Source organism: Alternaria ethzedia, assembly GCF_023757985.1.
Source record: "Alternaria ethzedia strain BMP 0044 chromosome Unknown scaffold_1, whole genome shotgun sequence".
Classification (NCBI taxonomy): Eukaryota; Fungi; Ascomycota; class Dothideomycetes; order Pleosporales; family Pleosporaceae; genus Alternaria; species Alternaria ethzedia.
In genome coordinates this window covers 771,425-792,244 of record NW_026056194.1, presented here as the reverse complement: position 1 = coordinate 792,244, position 20,820 = coordinate 771,425, and the positions used below count along the sequence as shown (strand labels likewise).

The following is a 20,820-nucleotide window of genomic DNA, read 5'->3' as shown; positions in this document are numbered from 1 at the left end:
GTTCTGACGTGCCTCAGGACGATCTTATCTTGATGTGCGTTCGCGACGGACGAAAGTGTTAAGTGGTTAAGTGGAGGTACCCCATGTAATGTAGTGCTCCCGCAACCCAATAGTGTCCATTATACTTTTGTGCATTAATCTCCGCGTCTTAATCCTATGGTAGCGAGCTCTTTGTGAATATCTTACGGCTGCTGTGTACCGATGCGACATTTGGACGGAGATGGGATATACATGACAGGTATTTCCAGTTGCGCCCTACCAAACCGACCCTGCGACTGGCACTAACGAACAGAACAGACTCACTCCAATACCTAATATACCTCTGCAATCATGAATACATCCGCACCTCACGACGATGAAGCCATCACCACGTACAGCATGCATGTGCGTGTCTCCCTACAATCCACCTATCGCCGAGCCGAGAAGTCTGACCTCAAAACAGGTCTCTGCCAAATACCTTGAGCTCACCAAGAAGAAGTTAGAGTTGACGCGTTTACCGCGTGAACTTGAATTACCTGATGAGAGGATATGGGAGCAAGGTACACCGAAGAGTGTACTTGAACCGCTCTTGGACTTTTGGTACATTTCCTCTTTCTCCTACACCAGACCTTCACAAAAACTGACATTCAAGCAGGCTCGAAGGTTACGATTGGCGCGCCGCCGAATCGCGCTTCAACTCGACTCTCCCTCAGTACCGCACAACCATCACCATACCCTCCACCGTCACCTCCACTGATGCCACACAATCGCTACGTATACACTTCGTGCACAAGCGATCTAAACACCCAAACGCTATCCCATTGCTTCTCTGCCACACGTGGCCGTCGTCGTTTATCGAGGTCCAACGCATCATTGATGGGCTGACGGATCCACACTCTCTGCCTGGTCATGCGAACAGTGCACAACAGGCTTTCCATGTTGTGGCACCGAGTATACCAGGGTTTGGTTTTAGTGATGCGAGTATGGAAGAAGGGTTTGGTTTGCACGGGACAGCGGATGTATTCCAGAGGTTGATGGGGAGGTTAGGATACACACAGTTCGTCGCTCATGGAACGGGATGGTAAGTCATAAATTTTCGTGGTCTCGACTTTGGTTACGTGGTCGCTGATAAGTCTTACAGGGGATTTGGTATATGTCGCGCTTTGGCATTGAGACACCCAGAGAGTTGTCTGGCGGTGCATACTACGAATCCATCGTTTGAAAAGCCGAACTTGAAGAGCGGGCCGATGCGGTATCTCAAGTACCGGATTGCGAAGCTGACACGGGCAAAGGTGCCGTTACTTAGTTTTGGATATACGCCGAATGAACTGCAGACACCTCCGAAAGGCCTGCATGGGAAAGACCCGGCAACATTGGATGCAGTGTATGGCGGTGAGCCGCTAGGACCTACGCTCCATCGCCTCTACTCGCTTCGGCCGCAGACGTTGGCCTTCTCTTTATGCGACTCACCTGTGGGATTGCTTGCCGCCTTGCTCGATGTTATCCATACAAGAGATGTACTACCGCGTCCGCTCTCGTCGCGGCCAAGGAGTCCCTTTCTTTCGCCGATTGAGCTGGAGATGCAGGGTGGTGAGGAAGAGCAAGAGGAAGAGGATGATGTTCCTTCGACATCTACGGCACAACCTGGAGGTACGACGAGCCCAGAAAGAGTGGACGGCGATGGGAGGAGTTACACATGGAGTCCGACGGAGGTGCTGAACTTTACAATGTTGCAATGGTTACCAGGGCCTGAAGCGGTACGTTACCTTTTTCATATATCTGACGCGCTTGTTATGAGGAGGCCGGGAGGTACTCGCCGCTGTTTGTGACGTACTCTTTGCCACCTGAAGATCTGCTGAGATCCGTCTTGGTTTACCCTTGAACTCTTCGCCTGATGTTCTTCACCGCTGACGTCTGACGACGAATAGGCCCTCCGCTGGCTCCGCCGCGCACACATCGACATGCAATCCCCTTCTTACCAACCCTTCACGTCCACCCCCCTTGGCATCTCGACGTTCCTCCATCCTAACAGCAGCACCGCAACACCGCTAATGTGGGGTGCACGTTCCTGGGACATATCCTGGGTGAAGCGCCATGCCGGCCGCCCCGCAATGTTGCCAGGCTTCGAGGCACCAGATGCGCTGGTACTGGATCTGAGAGAATGTTTCGAGATGATGATCAATAGAGGGAAGCTGAAGTTGAAGATGCCTGAAAGGGAAGGTTAGGTGGTAATAAGTGTTGATTCAGGATATAGATATATCAGGTTTGTTGTATGCGATTAAGCTGGAACAAAGACGGACGGGTGCGCCTGGTGTTTCGGCCCGTAGTCACGAGTACTGGGAGTATGCTTGCTTGTTGCAGGGGCTGTGCTGACGCCATAGGGCCTGGTGTCCTTATGGGGAGGTGTTATACATGTATACGCAGTTTGTGCGATTATTATTCCGGGCAATACAATCAACTTGGCTATATTGGATGGTGTGTATTTTCGCCCTGGTGGTGAGAGGTGGTCGCACGCAGTAATGTAAAGCAGCTGCGTTAGAATTGGGATACTTTGACAAAAGAGATTGCGAAGGAGCATAGAGTGCATGCCCATCGGGTTCTGATTGATGGGCTAAGGCTGTGCTGGTGAGATCAGGTACCATTGGTACGTATGTGTAAAGCCGTGATCATGTGCTGCTAATCCCGTCTGGGCGTAGTATGGAATGGCAGAGGCAGCATGTTCCCTGATGTACATAGCAGCAGCCGATCATGGCAGCAGTGGCAGTCGGACCTATTCGCGTCTTGTGTCAGGCACATGGCGGGTGGCCGAGTCGGGTGAAATGGCAGACGGCGGGGCGCTCCAGCCAACTGGGACGGGCGGTGACGTCCTGATGCGAAAACACCGCACTCGTGAAAAATCGCAGTCGCGTGAAGGCCCGAAGCTTCCACGACGTCGCCCCAGCACCACACACGTCAAATTGCCCTAGTGAAGTTTGCACCCACTGCGCACAGTACGTCGCTCTCCTGACACTCTGCACACGTCCATATCTCTCGCGCCTGCCGTGTGGGAATATAACCTCGTCACGTCCGCCCGCTCATTCACGCAGATTCTATCAGCGCCCAACGCCGTTGCATTGACTCTCTGCTCAACGCTCCCCACCAGACCTACATCGTCACGCTGGCAGACCTACTCTCCTCCCTCTCCACCACTGCCTAGGCCTCAGTAGCCCGCAGACCGTCTACCGCCGCCCACCTCGGCTCTTCTATGCGTCGCGAGGACCTGGTACGCTTTCTGTCCAAGCCTGCGAAGTGAGTCGTTGTCTCCGCGAGAAGCAGCGTGTAAGACATCCCAAGGGCCAGTGCTGACTATTCACAGGCCTCGATAACACCCGCCACGCCCCGTCCTTCACCACCCACCATCGTACCCATTTAAAGCAGATTTCCTCGTCTGCTGGACCCGATACTTGCCCAGGGTATCGGAATCTGGTATCGCGAGGACCCCAACCACTGCCACCATTTCCCGGCGAAAGGCCTCGTTTATTCCCCTCAACGCCCGACCTCCCTAACATCGACTACGGTCGGTTACCCTCTCCTCCATAAACTGCTGCTGGCACACGCCAGCCTCGCCTACACTTTGCGACCCGTGGGCCAATTCTTCTCAGGCGAGCACCGCATTGCTTGTCTGAGCGAGGTTGTGCTGCACATAGCTTCCTAGCTAGCCACCTCACCAAGCTTCCGTACAGCCACGGCCACCAACCACACCCATCATACCTGTTCGTGCGCGCGACAGCCACACAGTCAAGAGATGGTCGCTACTGAGATTCCTCAGCACTACACTGCCTCGCCTTCGTCGCACATTGGCACCCCTCATTTAACCATCAACAAGGAGGCTACCATCGATCTCGACTCTACCAACTCGTTTGAGGGTCCTGAGAAGCTCTTGGAAGTATGGTTTAGCGCTTCTGCTACCGAACTGCCTGGGCAGGCCGGCCCGACTGGACTGAAGACGGTGTCGGCAGATGTCTGGAAGGACATGCTCGATCTTGTCAACTGCAAGGTTCTCTCTGTCATCGAGTCTGAACATGTCGATGCTTACCTCTTGTCCGAGTCGAGCATGTTCGTCTTTCCTCACAAGGTCGTGCTCAAGACCTGCGGAACCACAACTCTACTATGGGGTCTCACCCGTATGCTGGAGATTGCTGCAGGGGTCGGCTTCCCCTTCGTTGCACCCAAGGCATCAGGCGTCGCGCCAGCCGCCACACCATACCGCGTGTTCTACAGCAGGAAGAACTATCTCTACCCTGATCAGCAGCGTGGACCCCACCGCAGCTGGCGTGATGAGGTTCGCTACCTTGACGACCGCTTCCAGGGTGGCAGTGCCTATATGATTGGCAAGATGAACGGCGAACATTGGTACCTCTACATCACCGGTCCAGACACCAGCCTCACTCCACCTCCCAGTCCTGGTGAGGAGAAGCTTGCGCCTGATACCGAGACCAAGTTCGTGAGCCACCCTCAACGCATGTTGCGTGAGCAGGCCACCGACGAAGAAGAGGACGAGACTCTGGAGATCCTGATGACCGACCTCGATGAGAAGAACGCCCGTCAGTTCTATCTAGAGGACGCAAGTGCGGTTGCGGAAGGTCGCTACATTCAGAGGGCCCGTGAGGCTCGCAAGAACGCTATCCAGTCCCTAGGTACCATTGCGGAAGAGAATGGCCACAGCGAGAGCCTCGGCGGCTCCACTGTTCTCAATTCCGCTGCCAACACCCATACCTCTGACGACAGCTTCGACGTATTCGAGCAGACTTCTTCCGACCACTCTGGTTTCAACTCTGACGAGGAGCTTACTTTCCCGGAGGAGTTGACCACTGAGGGCCACACGCTCGGCACAGTTGTTTCTGAGCACTGCGGTCTGGCCGATGTTTACCCTACCTCGAAGTACCCCGACGCCCGCATCGACGCCTACCTGTTCACGCCCTGTGGCTTCTCTGCCAACGGCGTCATTCCCGCCCCAGGTGGTGCTCCCAACGGCTCCAAGAAGGGTTCTGATGCCACCCACTACTTCACTGTACACGTCACACCTGAGCCCCAGTGCTCCTACGCCTCGTTCGAGACCAATGTACCTGCCCGCCAGACTGGTAGAGAGACGGCTGACGTCGTCGAGCATGTCGTCGGCATATTCAAGCCTGGCAGGTTCAGCGTCACTCTTTTCGAGGCTAAGCCTACTGCTGACGAGATGCCCGCCAAGGACATTGAGAAGGCGAAGAGGATGGAGACAATTGCGGGATACCGTCGCGTCGACCGCATTGTACATGACTTGGATGGCTACGATCTTGTCTTCCGATACTACGAGCGCAATGATTGGAAAGGTGGAAAGCCTCGACTTGGCGAGATCTTCTAAATGGGTCTGCGATGGAGTGGCCGTACACAGTAGCATCCTGATTTGATGTTTTGCGAGTATACTCATTTGGTATTTTGTACAGCGTTGCTGCACAGTCACTACAATGTCTAGCTAGCGCTTCGGTTTGTTTGGTGTTTATTCAGATCATAATCAAATTTGAACTTCAAATCATATACTTCGTATCCCAGACTCTGCCCGCGCTTATCATTTTGTGTGCTTATCTTTCTGTTCAAACAAGGTGACTGTGTTGTGTCCGAGGTTGCGTATCGTCCACCTCCACTCAACATCAGTCCTTCTCCCACCGTCACTGCGGCATTGGCGTCTGTGTTTGTTTGCCTGTTCATTTCTGCCCGTTGCAAACGCTGCTCTCGCACGGCGTCAGCCACTCCCTGTCTGTCCCTCAGACACCGCCAGCTAGCTCTTGTTGCTCACAACATACCGCCCTTTGCCTTCACCTATGCCTTCTCATCTCTTTTTTGTAAAGGCGGGGTAGGTGACGCACCTACCACATCTGTAGTGAGAGGCAGATGCCTAATTATTTGACCGCTGGTACGGATGGGACCTAGTACTATTTAGGTGTCTCTTCTCTAGTTTAAATTTTAATTTCTTACACTACACCATACTAGCACTTCCACAGTAACATCAAGTATCTGCTGAACACCCTTCTCTACCGGCTCCTACCAGTCATAGCCGTCGTCACTAAGATGTCCTCACGCTCTGCACGTCCTGCTCGCTCAGGGAAACCGTTATCTAACGGTGCCATGCGCTACTCACCGTTTGAGGATGACAGCGGTCAAATGCACGAACCCGTTGATGACAGCCAAGAGTATCTTCCAGATATTGCGCCTTCGGACAACGAAGAAGATGACGGACCCATCCCTTCACTTCTGTCTCCAAAGCCGAGGGTCATGGCACCAAGCGTGTCGATCCCACGTCGTCGGGTGAGCAAACCAAGAGGATAACGTCTAACGCATGGATATTCTAACTCTTTATGATTAGGGACAAAGTGTAGAAGTAAGGATACCTGCGAACATTCCGAAGAGTGCACAAGCTGGAGCTCAATCGGCATCCTCGTCCAAGGCCTCTGGAAAGCAACGGGCTCCTGAAGGACGAAGGCCGATGCCCAATAATGCAGAATTCAGCTCCGATGCGACTGCACCTACACAAGAAGAGGGTTCAGACGAGTCAGAACCTGGAACCCACAACTCGCACGACGTAGGTACTGAAATTTGACTCTTGCACATGTGCTAACAAGGAACCAGATCAAGTATACGATCAATCCTCATGAGACTAGCCGGGGCACCAACTATCACATTACCTTCTCGGCTAGAGGAGTATCTACAGAGACACGAAAAGTCGCCTTTGAGCAGATCACAAAGCACATGCGTATCTGGAGTAGATGGGCTAAGGCCGACTCTGCCGATCGTCAGAGGGACTACAACAACAAGTTTGGCCGTTATCTGAAGGCCAAGTTGAAGTAACGTCGTGGCCGCTCTTCCCCTCTTTCGACCTTAAGTAAGTCTTGTCTTCCCTAAAGCGCTTACTTTTCTCTTCACTCTTCTACATTGCTAATCTCTCTAGAACAGACATTAAACAGTTTCTTTCGGACTGTCTTGTCCTGCACGTTTGATCCTTGAGCTTCTGTTTCTTTCCTCTGTCGAGCATCCTCTTAAGCGTGGTTTAGGACTCTTGCCAAATGCACATGCGAATAGGCGCGTCTGTTCGAGCTTAGGGTCAGCAAAATGCCTTAGCTGCTCTAGCATATGCACTCTTCTTTTTCTTTTCTTGTGCTAAGTTTGCTGTTTTCAACTGCGTATACCCTTCCCTTTTATATCTCAGCTACTTCTTCTAGCAACTACTTTGCCTCTTGCATTAGGTCTCTCCGCTAGTAGCACATCTTCTACAGAAAGTAGCTAGCTATGTACAAATAATTAAAAGTGCCTGCCTTTACCTTTAATACCTCTGCTGCCTAAGCGTGCTGCTCTTTAGAAAATGTACGTGCATGTTCTTCTACCTACGTATAATACTAGATGCTGTGCAGAGCAAGACATTGCAGGCTATGTCTATGCATAGACAGGGCTTTCCTAAGAAGCGTAGAGTAGGCGGGGCGAGGACGAGGGGCGATGCTACGTAGTGAAGCACCCTGAAGCACCCTGAAGCACCCTGAAGCACTGTCAAGCACCGTAACGCACCGTAACGCACCGTAACGCACCGTGAATGGGGAGATTATCACGCCGATTCACGCCAAATCTGCGCTAATCTGTGCTAGTCCAGCCTGGATTCAGCTTTAAAAAAAATGGACAGGGTGTTAGCAGGTTGCAGTGAATGAGCAAGTTGCAGTGGACGTGCAACCTGCAGGCAACCTGCGCCAACAACTTGTTACTCTACTTCACCTAGACGTTGCGACACTGGCAACCCCTCAACTACAGAATACTTGAGTGGAGTGGGAATAATCACTAAGAGATTGACTCGTTCTGATTCGACTGCGACGGAAGATCATTTCATGCGACGCTGAATCAAGTTCATACATATCTATCATACACTGCCCTTGCCATCTCCACCGTCCATCCGCTCAAGTGCCTCCCTGACCTTTCCTACAGCTTCCCTCGCTGTCCTCCTCTCAGCTACGCTTTCATCCTCAACGTACTCCTTGCCTCCATTCTTGATGATGAATCTAACTCTCTCCTCTGTACCCTTCAACGTGCGTCTACCTTCTTCCCTCAGTGTACCCTCCCATGATTCTCTGGCACCTTCCCATAGTTTCTGCGTGCGGCGAAGAGAAAACGTAAGACCGAGTGCCGCGACGGCTGAAGCCTCGAAGACTGAGAAGGTAGACATGGAGACGTAGAGTAGTGCGGAGGCAGCGGTCGAGAGGGATGTTGTGCTGAAGGTCTGTAGGAGAAGTCGCTGAGCGAGTGCCTGGAGAGGTGGCACGGTGTCATTGATGAGTTCTGTGCGAGCAGCCGCGATGTGTTCGGGCCATGGTATTGGTTTCCGGACGTTAGTGGACAGATCTGTTCGCGGGTTCTCTGCTGTCGGCGCCGTGTCCTGCGTTGTCACTTCCGGGATGTCGGCAACGGCGAGGTGTTGAACGTCATCTGGGAAACCAGCTTGGTTCATACGACCGGCGAGGTAGATGCTGTTCTTCTCCGCTGAGACGAGCCATCGCCGCTCGAGGATCTCTGAGCTTATCATCGTGACGTCGTCGACACGCCAGAGGAGCTTCCACCAAGCCAACTTGTGCCAGTTTCGAGCCGTAAAGGCTTCATCAAGCTCGTCACGGAGCTCCGCATGAGACTTCTCAGCCCAGGTCTCGAGATGACCGACGATGGAGGTTGTGACGTCTGATTGTGTCTGGACCGGAGCAAGCTGTTGCAATCGAGCAGCGTCTTGTTTGGTGATGCTCGCTTCTACATCGTCGGCTATAGAAGCTACAAGCGTCTTCATCGGGGGCTTGATAGCGTCTGTGGCCTGAAGGTCTTGGACTAACCACTCCGACAGCGTTGGCAAACCACTTTTGAACCACCCTCGCTCATAGATGATGGAATTTTGGATCGACTCGCGGAAGCTGTCGAGCGCTTTCGTGCCAACTTGGAGGTTGACGGGAGCGCTTGCGGCGTGGGTATCTGATTTGACTTCGTCCGACGGAGCGGGGAGGTCGACGGCCATCTTCACCATATCATCCATCTCGTCCAGACCATCCGCCGAGAATCTGCCAAATGCTATGGCGCTGTCCAGACCTTCTCCTAATACTAGAGTCTTGTGTACCGGGTATGGGACGGGCAATCCTCGTGCGGAAGTGGCCTGGAGCTTGGGAACCAGCAACGATTCGGTGGAGCTCTCTGTTACCATATGGGGTAGAGACTTTGCGACATTGACGTTGATGGTAGAGACGAGGACCTCTAGGTTGTGCGATTGAAGGGTTCGTGAGGGTATGGAGAGGACCTTGTAGAGGGGCGAAGGCGCATGTGCATCGGCATCGTCGCCGTATCTGCACAACAATCGTGTTAGCTGATGCGCTATCCAGTATGGCAGATCAAGCACATACTTTAGCAATACCGCTCTCTCGCTGCTGTCGCCTGATTTCACCAGTTCCTTCTCCCACTGCTCCTCAACACTGAGTGGATCTGCGAGTAGTAGCCGTGCAAGCTGCTGCGCACTTAATTGGCTGTTCAAACCGAGAACTGTCCATCGTCAGCCCCTAGTCGTCAAATTCAACTGCGCGTTCCGTACCAGCGACTCTTGTTACAGCATCCTGCGCCGCCAGACCCCGCAATGCCAATTGCAATCTGCTTATATTGACGTAGGTCTCGGCGGCTCCACTAAGCGCTGACAGTGCATCGTACAACTCCTTGTTCCGAGGTGGGATGTGCGGGCGCAGATTTATCGCGGTCGGGGAGACATGCGTCGATGCGGAGCGCACGCGGAGGCTGGTGGTCGGGCGTGAAGTGAGGACATTGCGACAGCGACGCGCAAGCGGGAGTCGATCAGTCGGTCCTGTCTTGCGAAAGATCGTCAGTCGCGGCACTGAGGCCACCCATGGAGGCATCGGGCTTGAAGTTGAGCATTGCTGTTGAAATGTCCATGTTGACGTAGGTCGGCAAAGCTAGCTTCGGCCCGGGCCCGTGCGCAGTCTCATACGCCTTCACACGGAGCAAGTGGCTGTACACTGGTGTCATAGGAATTTGATTTTATGTGATTCAATGAGAGGTCGACGCCCTTAAACTTGAGCAGTCGACCGACAAATTACTACCGTGCTTCGTAAGGTGATGTCCTCTAGGTTACGCTGGCCCGAATACGCCTACGTGGTATACTGATGACATTTGGTGGCCCGCCAATACAGAAATCAAGAACCTAAACATCCTGCAATGTCATAGCTCGTCTATCGGCTTCGCTCTCGGATCGCGAGCGCTTGAATCGCGCCTAGCTTCTCCGGCTGCGTCCAGAGCCAGATGACCTAGGCGAATTAGTTACTGCACGACAAGCTACGTAGGATCGATGCTTACATGCTGATGCGTCTTGCGACAGTCGCGAGACCTTGGTCGTTGTCGGCTTCTTTGGTGGCCTTCTCGAGAGCCTGCTCTCGGCTAACCTCCTGAGACTTTCGCACCTCTTCGTGGCTCGGCGGGAGCCTCTCGTTCTGCAAATCAACCTTGCGTGCGTCCTCGAAGCTGTGGATCGCCTGCTTGATTCCCTCCGCACCGAGCATGAGCGTACCCGCGGGAAGTCGACCACCCGATGCAGTCTTGAGCTCAGTGACACGCTCAGACTCCTCGCGCAGCACTTGGAACACACGAGAGAGGCGACCAATCGCCAGAATCTTGTTTTTGATCGCACGTCGCTTGAACTCGGTCGAATCTGGGTCGAGACTGGAGAGGGGTGGCGATGATGGACCGGAAGCCAGAGAGCTGGGCGTCTCCTCTTCGAGCTCCTCCTTCGAACAGGTGTTTAGGATCGCAATGAGCATGTCAGTAACTACGACTTGTTAGTATGATACTCCAGTGTGAATTGGTACTTCTGCTCACTCTTTTCGCCGACAAATGGCAATGACCATGTGAAGACGTCCATGAAGTTAGGTAGCCAGTATGGATGCGGTGTGCAGTTGAACTGTCGGATGTTCATGACGTTGTTCTCGTACTTCAGAACCGCAGCCTTGTTGTTGTATACGTCGAGGTAGTTCGGCGCGCTGAAGATTGTCATGACACTGGGGAAACCAGTCGTCCGTGTTTTCCTGTACATTCGGTATCCAGCATCTTGCGCCTCGTGTGCGCGGATGATTGACAGAAGGTTGTTCTTCTCGAGGAAAGCGCACGCAGCGGGGTACGAAAAGAAGTATGAGCATCCGCGGACGTGGTTGTGGACGAAGAAGTCGTTGGTCTTCTCCTGACCGAATTCCTCGAGGGGATCAGCCCAGAGGATATCGCACATGAGGCCGTGGGTGGGTGGCTCGCGGAAACGATCAATCTGATAAGGTTAGCGATGGCGTGAGAAAGGGTAGAGTTTCGCGTACGCTCTTCAGGTCGTCTAGAGTGTGAAGCTCGGGGCTCAATCCACCGTGTATACACAAGAACTGCTTGTTCATAACAGCCGCTAGGGGAAGTGCGCAGAACGAGTCCATGCAGGCTTCGTACACAGCCTCGGAGTACTTGTGCTTACATTCGAGCTTGAATGTGAAGTAGTCGGTCAAATGGCGGCACTCGTGGTTTCCTCGGAGAAGCCAGAGGGTGTTGGGGTACCAGATCTTGAGCGACCAGAGGTACAAAACACACTACGAGTGTCAGCCATTGCACAGCGGTTGCTTTCCTGCCGTCTTACCTCTATACTGAAATAGCCGCGATCGACGTAGTCTCCCAGGAAGAGGTAGCGCGTCTCTGCTGGGTCGCCACCGACTTCGAACAGCTTCATGAGATCGTAGTATTGCCCGTGAACATCACCGCACACGGTAATGGGTGCGTCCATCTCCAGCATGTTGGGTTCCGACTTGAGGATCTCTGTGCCCTTCTTTATGATCCATAGCGCCTGCTGTTCGGTCAAGCGACCTTCGCGGTAGAAGTGCTGCTTCAGAAATTGGATGTTGGGCTTTGTGCGATCTTGAGGGGAGAAGAATTGCTCGTCGGTGGGCGGGTGGAAGGCGGGTGCTTGTACGTCTGGCGAACACGGCACAGTTAGCTGACTGTGTGCCTCGAAAACGGCGCAAACGCGAACAAGCTGGCGGAATGCCATGCCACGACGTATAGAATGAGCATACCTTTGCACACACGTTCCTGGGTGCTCACTTGGTTTCCATCCTCCATAGTATGCAGGGTGAAGTCAATCTCGGGGAGCGGCTTCTTCTCACGGACGGCGCGAATAGCATTGTCAATGTACTTGGACTGGTCGACGTCCTGCGGTTGGTTCTCCATGGTGGGCGGTCTGAACAGTAAGGCGTAGGGAGCGAGCACAAGAAGACGGTGGAGGTGAAGGCAGCGAAGTAGTGGGGCGAGCGCAATGACCGCCTAAGCTTGAGTGGCGGCGGCGTGCGAAACGAAGGCCTCGGCGCGGTTAGAATTCTGGGGCCTGACAGCACGAAATAATAGTAGTCGACTGGCCGTAGGGGGATTTGTCGTTTGGCTCGTCGCGTGCTCGGGTGTGCGCTGGCGACAGGAGCTTAGGGCTGAAAGTGGGAATCAGAGGGGAAGTTGGTCCCCTTGGCTGTTCCCTGAGAGGCTGCCCAATCAGAAGCCGGCCATCCCATGAACGTCATAAACCGGTGAATAGCCTCGTGGTTTTGCTTGGCTACGCTACGTTTGTAGTTGTCGCCAGAGTTGTATAGAGTCATGGAAATATCATAATTAAGAAGTGCAGACAATGCGCAATTGCATGGCTTTCCCATGCTGTCTTCAGTGGTAGATTGACGACAACCTGGGGAAAAACTGAACAGGTCTGCGGCCTACATCAATATGAACAAATGTAAAGTAGCTGACCTAACGTCGATGTAGGCTCTAGAACCATTCAGGTTCTTTCTCGTATGAGGTGGTTTTACAATTAGAAGGAACGGAAAGTGGGAGCAAGGAAGCAAGCGTCACGACATTCATACATATGAGCAAGATAGTATAGAACGAGCAAGTGTTTTGTATGATTTTGTACAGTAGGTACAGGGTATGTTGCGCTCGTAGACACGAGGCAGATCACAGCGACTCTCTCCAAGGAAGATAACAGGGCATGCCGGCTCAATCTAGAGCCGGTCATGAATGAATGTAACAACAGCAAAGCGCAAAAACAGTCACGAGCCCAGAACCGAACGGCATCCGCGCATCATGAAGAGGTATATGAACAAGAGACCCAAAACCCAACCCATCCTGTATGACGACCCAATCCGTGGGTGCCCCGATCCGTTTCCCAAACTCCAGGTATTGCATTTCGTAGCCAACGGCTGTTGAGGATATCTAAGAACGTCTGCGAGACTCTTAGATGAAGAGGGACGAGCCGTGGCGGCGGTGGAGGTGGGCGCGAGGAAACTTGGCGGATCGCTTGACAGAAGCGACAACAGCACCACCAGAGCAGGACATGCCGTTGGCGAGAGGCTGAGCAACAGCGCATCCGCGGTTGCAGAGACCGAACATGTTGGATCCGATGCATACAACGGCGCCATCGTTGTCACAGGGAGTGCAGTCACTGCCGCTGGCGGGTGCGCTGGGAGTGCTGTTGTCGGGGACCTGAGGAGGCGAGCTGTAGGCTGGCTGCTCGGGAGCGCTGCTAGGCTGCTCAGCAACATAGGTGGGGGTAGGTGTAGCGACAGGGGCAGTGGGCTCAGCAGGAGTGGGCTCAGCAGCGGGAGCAGAAGAAGCACCAGGGGCGAAAACACCACCGCCGTTGGATGGGAGTGCGGCGTAACCGGAAGTCGCGACAGGCGCCTCGCTCGATGCGGGTTGGGAAGCCTCAGGCTGGGAAGGTGTTCCCATCTGTCCGTTTCCAGCGCCCATCTTGGTCATCTGATCGCATCCGGCACCAGTAAGAGTGTTTCCAAGAGAGGAGCCGTTGCCCTCGATGATGTTCTCACCAGGGTTGGGGTAGTTGAAGTCCTCGCCCTCAGCGGTGCTGCAAGATGTATCGGGCAGGTTGGCGACGAACATGTCCGGAAGGGCGGAGAGCGCAGATGCGTCACTCTTCGTTGACGCACTACCGGATCCGCTGCCGACTTTGACAGGAGCACAGTTCATGTAGAATTCCCGGTTGCCGATCTTGTTGATCCAAGTCCAGGCGAAGGTGTATTGACCGTCGGGGATGCTCTCGGGCATCTTCACAGGGAAGGTAGCGGCTCCGTGACCGTTGGGGTCAGCCGGCTCAATGTTGCCAGTGACGTTCGATGGGCAGCCACCGACGACGCTCTGGATGACCTTCCACTGAGAGCTCTCGGATGGCTCGGGGTCGGTAGTGATGGAGAATTGGCATGATCCACCTCCGTGAACAGCAGAGCCTGTGAAGGAGATGGTCTTGGTCTCGCCGGCGTCCCACTGGTTCATCTCCGTGACTTCGTACATGCCAGAGCGTTGCTTGCATGGGTAGTCGCCTGGAGCGAGGGGAGAGCTGTTCAGAGAAGCCTTTCCGTATGGAACAGGGTAGTCCATGATCATGTGCGCGGTGGCACTGGCAGCGAGTGCCAAGATGAGGTTGGCTTGGGCAAACATGTTGATGTTGTAAAGAGTGATGTGAGAAGTAGATATTCTCGTTTGGATATCGCTAGACCTGCTGAGCGATGAAATGAATGTGATGGCTGTGGTGGTTTGAAGGTCGAAGAGCAAGTGGTACTTGATATAGGCGGACGAGGTGTTGTTGAGTCTAGCTCTTCGTTGACGCACAGCAATGGTAAAGAATGTGATCTGCCACAGGCAAGATGTGCAAAAGCAAAAGAAACAGAGAAGAGTTTGGTACTGCTGTGAATAGCTTGAGATGAGAAGGAAAAGCAGACGAAACACAGATCAGTTATATACGGAGGCTCATGTCTACCCACATGGCTAGCCTGTGGCGGTCGGGACGGGCTCGTACAGCAGTGCAAGGACTCAGGAGCCTATGCCCGGCGGATCATCGTGAAGAAGCATAGGCTATTCGACGGAGCAAGGCTTCTCTTGCAACGGTTGACGGGCTTCTTTCGGCTGGCGTCCCCCTCCCGGTTTAGCGGCAGGGGGACGAGCGCAGGATAAGTGGTGTAACGTCAAAGTCCTGAGCTCTCGGCAGGCACGATACCGATACCATTGGCCATGTGGTCATGACAAGAGCATTGTCCTTGAAACAAAAAAGCGGAGAGCGACTCAGAGGGGAAGGCATTGGTGCGAGGCTATGGCCAGGGGGCCAACGTCAGGTTTGAAGTTTGTGCCGACGGTCTGTGTACTATGCAGGGGAATGCCGAATCCTAGCCTATCGATAACTCCATAGTGGGAAGAGCTAGCCATGGTGTGGAGTGGCGATCGCCTGCTAAAGCTGAAACGATCAGCATCCTTCGCGAAAGCCGCTGCGGAGCCTCCCATTGGCAGACGTGCTCATCTCGACGCACACCGGGCGTGCGCCCATGGCTTGTCCGACAACAAACCAGGTTGCACAATCGCGACTCTTTGCAGGTAACGCAGAGGTTACTTACCGCCGTGTTTGCGACACGAGCGCCAGACTGAAGTTCTGGAGTCTGCTATGTAGCGGACCGACCAGAATGACAAAGAGGTCTTTGATTGCAGGCCTTGTGGGCGACCGGCCGCGTCGATGTCATCGAACTTCATGCGTCGCACCCTGGGTATCCCTCATGCGCGAGGTCTTTTACTGGGCCTCCACCTTTTAGCCGTCACTTCTGTTACTCTCGACAGTATTAGACCCTGATTATTAACAGCCCTCGGTCTATGCATGGTTCCTGACGGCGAACGCTGCTAATCTGGGAGATCGACCCAATGCAACTGTCGTGGCCTCGTGTTCAGCTGGCTGCGCCACAACGTGGGCGAGTTGCTCTCGGTGTCGGAGCGTCAGTGTCGACGAAGGTCGCAAGTACGGCGGATCCGGGCAAAAGGTGAGTGTGGCTGCGGCGTCTGTTCTCGTGCAGGTGACGACACGGCGGTACCTAGCGACCCGTGGGCCTCGCTACCAGCCTGTCGTCGACATCAGCTCGTGATGGGAAAGCGTCGTTGCCTTCAGGCCTTCCTCGCTCCAACGACTGATTGGCTGTCTACCAACCGCAGCTTGTTTCATCAAATCACTTACCCGTACACGATAGACGGGCGGCGAGGAGCCAACACCGCTGGGCCTCCCTTTCCTCCTGAAAGCTGATCAGTGGGGATCGAAAAAGGCTAGCGAGGCCGTGTTTCGGATGCGCCGTCGATTACTGACATTGGACCGTCTACCACCAGCTGCAAGTTGGTGACGCCAACAGCGCGAGACAAAACAATAGTAAACCCCCTCGTCATTACGTCCTACCTGGCTTACTGTTGCTGATGCCCAACGCGAGTGAAGCAGCGCGGTTGGTGCCAGGAATTCAAGACCATTCGAGCCTATCACTTGAACGCAACTTTTCCGAGTGAGACTTGCAGAAAACGTGCGACGACAGCCCCGCTTCTCCCATCTCAAAGGTAAGTTGTGGTGATTGCGGGGAACGATTTGAGGCAAAAGCTTCGATGGCCTCGCTGGTGATGGCATGTGACAGGCGACGAACCCTCGCTACCCACGAAACATGATCCAAACGGCATTCTTTTTTACGTTTGCATTTTCCCAAACGCCAATGCACTCTTTCATGCCCACATTCGTGCTGTGCGGATTGGCACCCAAGCAACTCAAATAGCTCGGCTGTCCATCTCATAGAGCGCACAAACGTTCCTACGCGTCACCGTTCTCCACATCTACTACATCCAGCTCCAATTTCCGTTCCTGGCTCCACGGCACGAGCGTCCATGATCTTGGTAGTCGGTCTGTCTATCACTCATGTAGCCCATTTTCACACTCGCCAATCGCATGTACCATCGTCATTTCCCCATTCGACCACTCAGATAACTGCGAGATGATAATCCCGCAAACATTGCCATCACATGTTCTTGGTCTTGGAAACTCAAGAATGAAGGCAGACTAACGATTTGTACACAAAGAGGACAGTCTTCATCAAAAAGAATGCGTTCATCGCGAAACAGCAACTACGAAGGCTCTCAGGCATCAACGTTCCCTCAATCCCGATCTCGTTTGAACATCGAGCTCTTCGAGGAAAACCCAGTCTGTACTTTTTCTAGTACACCGCGGAGCGGCACGGCATCCACAAGCGGTTCTTTCTCAATCCCCTCGTGCAATTTCCCGTCCGCGCCCACGAATGTCCCGTAGCCGTACGTTCTGTCCAAGCTCTGTAGATGCTTTCTCCGCTCCCTGCTGGACAGTAGACTAGTCCCACGCATATCCAGCACGGCCTGGCTCGCTGCGAAGAGCGCTATAATGGCACCGATGGAAGTCGGCATGCGCGGCAGGAAGCGGCCCGGTCGCCAAAGGAAAATGCATACCGCGACGACTACATAGACGCCCAGGATAATTTCGGCCACGACGAATAGCGGCATGTACAGAAAGAGTCGAGTTTGCCGGCCATTCGCTAGACCTTCTACAATAGTAGCGGTGTCCTTCTCGCGTGGTACTAGAAGCTTTCTTTTGTTGACGCCGAGCCAGATCGCGAACAATTTGCTGTAGACGGGATACAAGTGCCGTGTCACCTCATCTAGTGAGGGCAAGGATTGGCTTGGATCCGTCAACCGGCTGCTGTTACCTTGCTTGATCATGAAGTAGTTCATGAAGTCGCCAGCATATGATTGGTTGTGCCACTTCGGTATCGCAAATCTCGCTAGAACATAGGCGTTTCCTTGGTGCAAAAGATTCGATGCATCGTTACTGAAGTGTCGGCCCAGGAACGCTGGCGATAGGTCCGAAGTGACATTTGCTTGCGAAACATCTTGTACTCGCCCATCCTTCGTGATCGTCACGTTCGCCTCGCCCCCAACGAGTCTGGAGTTGCACCCGAAGAAGACCGCGCCTTGCTCATCAAACTTCGTTGTCGTATTCCGTGAACAAATGTCTGCGTCCCGGATGTATCCAAGCACAGCCAGCTCAGCGCAGAAATTCTTCTCGGCTGAAGTGGCGTTTTGGCGCGCCTCAAGAATGCCTGCGTATTCCAAGGCGACTTTACCAGTCTGACATTGGGATTGTGTGGCCTCGACAACAAACGGGTTCAGAGATGTGTTGATGCCTTTCCTTGCACAAGTGATGCCATCCACCGTCACAGAGATGTTTGAAGTGGACCTGTCGAAGCCGTCGCTGAACCAGCTCGCTGTCCAATCCCGGGCCTGGATCTGTCGGCACTGGAGCTTTGCTCCAATGGCCTCCGTTCGAGCCCGAAGCTCGTCGGTCGGCTCGGTGCTTGGATGTTCTTCGTCCACAAATGGCATGTACATGAATTGATCGTCGGTCCATGCTGGAAGTGGGGTACCTGCAGTGTAGTTGGACTCGGCAACTAGGAACTGGTTCGAACCTAAGCCTCCTGTATAAGCGCCAGAAGGCCTCAACGATACTTGCTCTTGGTTCGGCATGTTCGGCCCCACGCTTCCGTTGACCGACACGAACTTGTGTTCGTAGGGCGGCACGAACGACATCTCCATAGGAACCATAACGGAACGCTCTTCGAAAACTCCGGAAAAAGCAACTGCAAGAACATTGGCAAGAAGAGCCATGAGACAAACTGCAGCAAGTTTGAAGTGAGAGGATCGAAGTGCTTTGAAGACGACAAGCTGTGGTGGTAGAGAGCTGTAGTCGGCGTTGATCGACTTTTGTGCGGTCGCTTTACCGCCTCGGAGCTCCTCGAGAGGTTGTAGCAGGCACAATAAGCGGTTAATCAAGATCCAAACAGGCTCGATCAATGTCGCAAGTGCAGTAGGGATATAATTTGTAACAAGTTGGCGAACAACCGTATCCGATGGTCTAGCGATACCTTCGAGACATATTAGCGGAGCTGCATCGTTGCAGCGGCATGTTCTTACCGTGAGGCTGGCTCTTCGATAACACAATGCCAAGAGCGATCGCAAGAGCTATCAGTAGGCCAACAAAGGGTAGTATCATGAAAGAACGGAACTCTCGTGGCCGTACTGGTATTAGGGTCTGAGACTCTTCCGAGTCGGTACGAATAACACCATGAGCATTAATACCCAGCGGGTCGAAACTGTCTGCTTCGGTAATACTGCGAAAGTGATCAGTGAGAATCCAGAGCCATTGGTGGGCATCTACTTACGTATTACCTCGCTCACTATGCTCTAGTGAGAACTTCTTGTCCTTCAAATGCGCTTGGAAGTCTTCCATATTGGCGCATTCAAGCTTCGAGAAGTCATCTAGTAACGATGGGTTATCGGAGACCAGCGCCATAACACTCGCGATCGTTGCCGGGTCGGATTGCAGGCTCCATTTTCGACGAAGAGATATGACAAGAAGGGCGATGCTGCATATCGATATGAATCCTAAGAGACCCTCTACGATGTAAGTAAACACTGGAACGACAACGACAGCCGCAATCATATACTCAGTGCTACCGTTTACCATAGTCGCGACGGTGAAATCATGATCCAGGATTTCTACCATAGATCTTGCAAAGATGATACGATAAGCAGCTTCATACGAGCGTCTCAATGCTTCAGGGTCCAGGAGCTCTTCCAGTGAGCCATTGGACGTTCCGATGGAGAACCCTGCCATGCCGCTGAGAATGGCGCCCTGCGATCCCAAACTGAGAGGAAGGGTGGAGACTGTTTCCAGTTGGTCGGGCCAGTACTTGATTGGTAGTGAATCACGGTTCTCTACGTCGCTCTTTCCCGTGTTCATCTGGTAACCAAAGAAGGTTGTGTTCCACTTGTCGGCTGGAAGCGGCACTTTGTCTCCCTTGGCTGTAATGTTGATAGGACGCCGCGTAAGAGCATCAATGCTCGCCATGACCTCTTGTTGATAGTATGAGGGTGTACAATAAAGCCTGGTTACGTTTTGCGGCTTCTCGTTGATCGACTTCTTATTTCGAGTGAACAGCACCATGAAGGTACGATCGGATGTTTCTGGGCAAAGTCCTTCAAGATAAAAGTCGGCGAAATCGGTACGGTGATAGCCGATGTACACGGAAGCGAATTCTTTCGTATCGTACACGGATTGGTTATTGAAGTCCGGATTTGGGCCCATGGTCTCGTTTCCGAATGTCTTGTAGTAATCAGCCGGGAAGCTACAGCCACTACTGCTCATGTACATCGCTGTTTGTACAGTCTCCATCCCAGTGTTGATGTCCCCACTGTAACGAGTTTCGTTCTTGACTTTGATAGTGGGTGTCTCACACTCCAAATCTAGACTGTACAATGTTGTAGGAGTTGTCCAGGTCAAGTTTGAAGCCAAGTCGCTAACGATATCCTTCGGCTGAATGGGTGCAAGGACGTAGTCGCGGGTCATGTATTGCGGAAGCGTCTCGTTCAGCCATATAATACCATGGGCAGATTGAATATAGCGTCCGGTGATGTTATTGATCTGCTCGCTTGCGGGCATGAAGCCATCGGACCGTGCGAATTGAGTGTCGGATGTACGAGTAATTGTCTCTGTGGCGAGTATACCGGCTTGAAGGGGGACCACGCCCCATGTGACAAAGACTACGCATATGCTAGCCCAAAACACAGCCCAATGGCTAACGAATGTTAGCTCTCCAGCTTTCTGCAAATGAACAAGATAGACCATACCGGCTTTTGAGAGCGCTAAAGGGTACGAAGGGGAGGAAGTCAAACGGATAGCTGATCAGCAAGCTGTCCTTGCCCCAAGCACCATCAGGTTGGCTAAGCTGATAGTAAGGCTCAACTCTCTTCACCTGGAGGTCAATCCAACCCCAGAAAATGCTGAAGACGAGGGCCAAAATCGTTGGCAGATATCGGTAAACGAAGGATTGTGCAAATGGTATATCATCGATAGTA

At 53.2% G+C, this 20,820-nt stretch overlaps 7 protein-coding genes across 7 annotated transcripts; 3 read left to right on the top strand and 4 right to left on the bottom strand.

Moving 5' to 3' along the window:
* Positions 1 to 330: 330 nt before the first annotated feature.
* Positions 331 to 2,204, top strand: J4E87_000262 (uncharacterized protein; the record flags this gene model as incomplete). Its single annotated transcript, XM_049371921.1, has 5 exons — positions 331 to 384; positions 443 to 579; positions 635 to 1,060; positions 1,121 to 1,736; positions 1,908 to 2,204. The coding sequence occupies 5 exons, from the start codon at positions 331 to 333 to the stop codon at positions 2,202 to 2,204; spliced, it is 1,530 nt and encodes a 509-aa protein (XP_049238055.1).
* Positions 2,205 to 3,763: 1,559 nt separating this feature from the next.
* J4E87_000261 (uncharacterized protein) lies at positions 3,764 to 5,362 on the top strand (the record flags this gene model as incomplete). The annotated part of the gene is made up of 1 exon (XM_049371920.1): positions 3,764 to 5,362. The coding sequence occupies one exon, from the start codon at positions 3,764 to 3,766 to the stop codon at positions 5,360 to 5,362; it is 1,599 nt and encodes a 532-aa protein (XP_049238054.1).
* Positions 5,363 to 6,123: 761 nt separating this feature from the next.
* On the top strand, positions 6,124 to 6,843 carry J4E87_000260 (uncharacterized protein; the record flags this gene model as incomplete). Its single annotated transcript, XM_049371919.1, has 3 exons — positions 6,124 to 6,303; positions 6,362 to 6,577; positions 6,625 to 6,843. The coding sequence occupies 3 exons, from the start codon at positions 6,124 to 6,126 to the stop codon at positions 6,841 to 6,843; spliced, it is 615 nt and encodes a 204-aa protein (XP_049238053.1).
* A 1,054-nt stretch (positions 6,844 to 7,897) lies between these two features.
* J4E87_000259 (uncharacterized protein) lies at positions 7,898 to 9,948 on the bottom strand (the record flags this gene model as incomplete). The annotated part of the gene is made up of 3 exons (XM_049371918.1): positions 7,898 to 9,353; positions 9,411 to 9,546; positions 9,891 to 9,948. 3 exons carry the CDS (start codon positions 9,946 to 9,948, stop codon positions 7,898 to 7,900), a joined length of 1,650 nt encoding a protein of 549 aa, XP_049238052.1.
* Positions 9,949 to 10,364: 416 nt separating this feature from the next.
* Positions 10,365 to 12,264, bottom strand: CNA1 (3',5'-cyclic-nucleotide phosphodiesterase (PDEase) (3':5'-CNP); the record flags this gene model as incomplete). The annotated part of the gene is made up of 5 exons (XM_049371917.1): positions 10,365 to 10,837; positions 10,888 to 11,326; positions 11,373 to 11,630; positions 11,678 to 12,009; positions 12,111 to 12,264. 5 exons carry the CDS (start codon positions 12,262 to 12,264, stop codon positions 10,365 to 10,367), a joined length of 1,656 nt encoding a protein of 551 aa, XP_049238051.1.
* A 1,044-nt stretch (positions 12,265 to 13,308) lies between these two features.
* J4E87_000257 (uncharacterized protein) lies at positions 13,309 to 14,529 on the bottom strand (the record flags this gene model as incomplete). Its single annotated transcript, XM_049371916.1, has 1 exon — positions 13,309 to 14,529. One exon carries the CDS (start codon positions 14,527 to 14,529, stop codon positions 13,309 to 13,311), a length of 1,221 nt encoding a protein of 406 aa, XP_049238050.1.
* A 2,502-nt stretch (positions 14,530 to 17,031) lies between these two features.
* J4E87_000256 (uncharacterized protein) lies at positions 17,032 to 20,590 on the bottom strand (the record flags this gene model as incomplete). Its single annotated transcript, XM_049371915.1, has 3 exons — positions 17,032 to 18,827; positions 18,877 to 19,073; positions 19,125 to 20,590. 3 exons carry the CDS (start codon positions 20,588 to 20,590, stop codon positions 17,032 to 17,034), a joined length of 3,459 nt encoding a protein of 1,152 aa, XP_049238049.1.
* Between the last annotated feature and the right edge of the window lie 230 nt (positions 20,591 to 20,820).